Here is a 4,007-nt window from a genome sequence, read left to right as displayed (position 1 = left end):
ATGTTGAGAAAAAAAAAAACGTTTTAATTAGCAAATATGCATTAAATTGATCAAAGTGAAAGTAAAAACATTTACAATGTTAAAAAAAGAGTCTGAAAATTAAGTTTTGCCATCACAGAAATAAATTACATTTTAAAATACATTCAAATAAAAAATATTTATTTCAGATTGTCATAATATTTCACAACATTACTGTTAATAATAAATGCTTATAATAATAAATGATGTTAATAAAATAAATGCAGCCTTGGTGAGCATAAGAAACTTAATTTAAAAAAAAAGTAAATAAAAATTGTAATGTTCCCAAATTGTTGATAGTATTGTGCATTATACAATTATTTTAATATATGTAATATATTTTTCCATTTTCATTCTGATTCAAAACATTTTATGCATGTGAAACAAAGAAATATAGACTAGATTAGATTTTTCAGCATTTTATTTATAAACATACAGTATACTGTAAAGCCATTGCATTTGACCATCAAATTAATCTATTTTTGGATAGTGTAGATTTGAATAAAACAATAAATATACCTTAGATTTAATATATATATTTTCCAAGGTAACTTTTTTCTCTCCTAAACAACATAACTTGCCTGGCAAATGCCTTGGCCCTGTGTCAACCTAAAGTTATGATGAATTAAAATAAAATACATCACCAGACCCTATAAGCACAGAAAGGCTGGCTAAATAAATCAATTGTGACAGAAGATTAAATAGCCAACTTGGTCAAATTGCTTTTCATTTAAAAAAATTAAAAAAATAAAAAAACTTCATATGCTCTTCTGTTCTGGACATAATTCAAAGATGCTAACATTTGGCAAAAAAAAAAAAGGTGTTAAATTTAGCCAGTGAGTATGTTATGATGGGCAGTTCATGAACATTTTAAATCACCGTTTGTATTGATTTGTCATGTTAAATTCAATCATGTTCAGAATGAAACTAAAACAAGATATTTCTTTTATATACAATTTTTGTATGTTTTTCCAAAACCAGTTTTACGTATCTTTAAAGCCAAAACAAAAGTTGGCTTTAGAAAAAAAATATTTTCAGGAAGGTATTGTAGTTTGAGCTATACGTATATTTAAATTCTGCATAATACAATTGCCAGGAAAAAAAAGAATTTACAATGTGCTATGAAAAAGGTTAAACTGAGTGTAAAACCAGTATTTGGATCCAAACTCTTACGTTTCTCATGTAGACGTCGAATCTCTCCTAAGGCACATTGCTATAGTGCAACAACTTCCCAAACCCTCAAACAACTGAAGGACAGCGATTTGCATGAAAAAAAGCTGCTATATGAATATGGCTGTTTTCTTAATCAGCAATCACTTTATATGCACTTGTGTTTTTTTATCAGCTCAAATGTACTTTTTATGTATAAAAATACATACTTTCCTCCAGATAGGAAATACAATGATCAGGGGTATTAGAGGAACTGCATTCCCATAATTAAAGATGATTGTTTTATCTTGAAGCTCTACGAATGCTAACATGTTATGTTTAAATAAAATAAAGACAACATAACTTGCAGACAGGAATCTCTTGATAGTTTTCTATTTTGGTGTTTAAATCTACTCAAAAAACACTAAAAGAAAAATTATTCAAAAGCCATCAAAAAAATCATATATATATATATATATATATATGTGTGTGTGTGTGTGTGTGTGTGACCCTGGACTACAAAACCAGTCATAAGGCTAACTTTTTTGAAATTGAGATTTATACATCATCAGAAAGCTGAATAAATAAGATGTTAGGATAGGACAATATTTGGATGAGATACAACTATTTTATATATATATAGATATCCACTCAGAAATTCAGCTCAGATTCTTCTTAATTATTGTTATCTCTAAATGGCTCAAACTGTCCATTTGTCATCAAAGAGTATGCACTGTTCAAAAACTATTTTTTAGCTTACACACAGTTTTATTAATCAGTTATACAGTCAGTTGAGTCAGAAAATTGGTTTTCACTACAGTCACATGCTTTTTTGTGTTGGAAAAGAAAACCCGAATTGAAGATGTTGCAGTGGTTTCATGTTAAATGTGCTTGTATTCACATATGCATTCACTTATGCGAACATTGTGAGGACTGGGGGTGACAGTATTATGGGTAGATTTCTTTGCTCCCAAAATCAATGAGCTCACAAGGTTGTGGGCTGACCAGCAGCTAAAAGACAAGAGAAATGAAAAGTCAATGATATATTAACAATGGTCTGAACTATGAATTCAATATACATTAATTATTTTGCTTCCAGTGCAGTGTTGCTAATATATTTAGGAATATGTTTTTTTCTCATTTGCTTCATTTGAATAAATATCAGAGGCAAGCGTGTGTAACTCACAGCGGGAGTGGATATAGCATTGATGGCAATTGAGTAGACCGTTTCTGATCCTCACATCTGTTCCTGTGCTGGTGTCACCCAACTGGCCCTTACAGATTCCACACTTAGAGAGAGAGAGAGAATTTGAACACTTCATAGTATGAAAACAAAAATAAAAACACTGTAAAAAAAAAAAAATGTTCTCATTACTTCAACCTGTTCCATCCAGCAATGTGCTATTTTCAACCCTTTAAATGTAATCTCTTTCTTTATAGAGGAATAAAAATGTAAGTTGTTTTTTTTTCCTGTCTGACAGTTTGACCAAAGAGGAAAATAAAATCAAAAGTGAGATCTCTTTAACATCTAATTTTTCTCATAGACAGAAATGAGGTTACTTTAAGATCAAATAGAGACTTTTGCTTGAGTCTCCTGCTTCTCAAACGTGTCTCCTGAGACAAAAACTCTAACACTCTCACAGTGGTCTTCTTTAAAGTTTTGGAAGAGGTCTCAACATCACAACGCACTGTATTCAGATTTCCTTAGCTAGAGACTCTGGATCTCTCACATTTGTCTCCTCAATAGTTTAGAAGAGTTCTCAACAACATACTCAGATTTTTCTCCTAAACTAAAGACTAATTTCTGCATAATTTCGCTCTTAATATACAGTAAGCCTAAACTCTGAATTTATGGATTTTGTTTTTAGTTTATTTAGTGCCTTTCAACTAATTGACTTGGTGCACACTTTGTAAAGTTGTTGAGATATTTTCTAAAGCTTTAAAGGAGATAAATATGAGACCACCGGAGTCTTTAGTTTAGGGAAGAAAAATCTAAGCACAGTGGGTGATGATGATGAGATCCATTCTAAAGCTTTAAAGGAGACAATTGTGAGAGATCCAGAGTCTTTAGTTTAGGAGAAAAATCTGAGCACAGATGTTGTTGAGATCTCTTCCAAAACTTTAAAGGAGACCACTGTGAGAGTGTTAGAGTTTTTGTTTGAGAAGCAGGAGACTCAAGCAAAAGTCTCCATTTGATGTTAAAATAACCTCATTTCTGTCTAGCAGAAACATTTGGGGTGTTAAAGAGATCTCTTTTTTATTAAATTTTTTCTTATCCTGAGTGTAGCGTAACCTGTGTCAGAGCTATGTGGCCAGAACATCAACATGGAGGCACAGTTGCACCTCAGACAGCATGAGTTCCAGTCCCAGATAATCGTACTTTCCTGCTCATGTTCCCTTCTCACTGTCAGTCCTGTGTTCCGTGTCTTGTGTTTTCCTGCCCCACGTGCTTTCCATGACCCAGTTTTCCCTCATGTGCAATTATGTTTATTGCTCCCAGGTGTTTCTCGTCATCCCCTCGCTCCTTCACAGTAGGCACACTGTGACAGAATACCGGACCAAAACAGAAAGTAAGCGGCGCCCCAATCCGTGTATCATTCGATCATTCGTTTTTTGATTTAATATTGAAAGTAGAAAAATGAGAAAACGGCTCCTTTTTCGTTTTTTTCCAAAAAACGAAAAACGAGAATTCAGCTTAAATTTTCGTTTTTCATTCATGGGTGGAAAAATGAATAAACAGCTTGAATATTCGATTTCTACATGTGGGAATTAAACGCCCCTTTCTGCTGATTGGTCAACCGAAGTTCAAACCGTGCCTTCATCAGTTCTTCTGCAGTATC

At 32.6% G+C, this 4,007-nt stretch overlaps 1 protein-coding gene across 1 annotated transcript in view; it reads right to left on the bottom strand.

Annotated features, from left to right (window-relative positions):
- Positions 1-1,845: 1,845 nt before the first annotated feature.
- Positions 1,846-4,007, bottom strand: part of limch1b (LIM and calponin homology domains 1b) — a 28,175-nt gene continuing 26,013 nt past the window's right edge. The window contains exons 19-20 of the mRNA XM_016541449.1: positions 2,354-2,456; positions 1,846-2,178 (exon numbers count right to left, since the gene is read on the bottom strand). Of these exons, the coding sequence (XP_016396935.1) occupies positions 2,153-2,178; positions 2,354-2,456 (129 nt within the window). The 3' untranslated portion in view covers positions 1,846-2,152. The remainder of the gene's footprint in view (positions 2,179-2,353; positions 2,457-4,007) is intronic.

The sequence above is a fragment of the Sinocyclocheilus rhinocerous genome, unplaced genomic scaffold, assembly GCF_001515625.1.
Source record: "Sinocyclocheilus rhinocerous isolate Xijiao unplaced genomic scaffold, SAMN03320098_v1.1 scaffold818, whole genome shotgun sequence".
In the NCBI taxonomy this organism is placed as follows: domain Eukaryota; kingdom Metazoa; phylum Chordata; class Actinopteri; order Cypriniformes; family Cyprinidae; genus Sinocyclocheilus; species Sinocyclocheilus rhinocerous.
The sequence above is the reverse complement of the archived record's forward strand: the minus strand, read 5'-3'. Positions and strand labels throughout refer to the sequence as shown.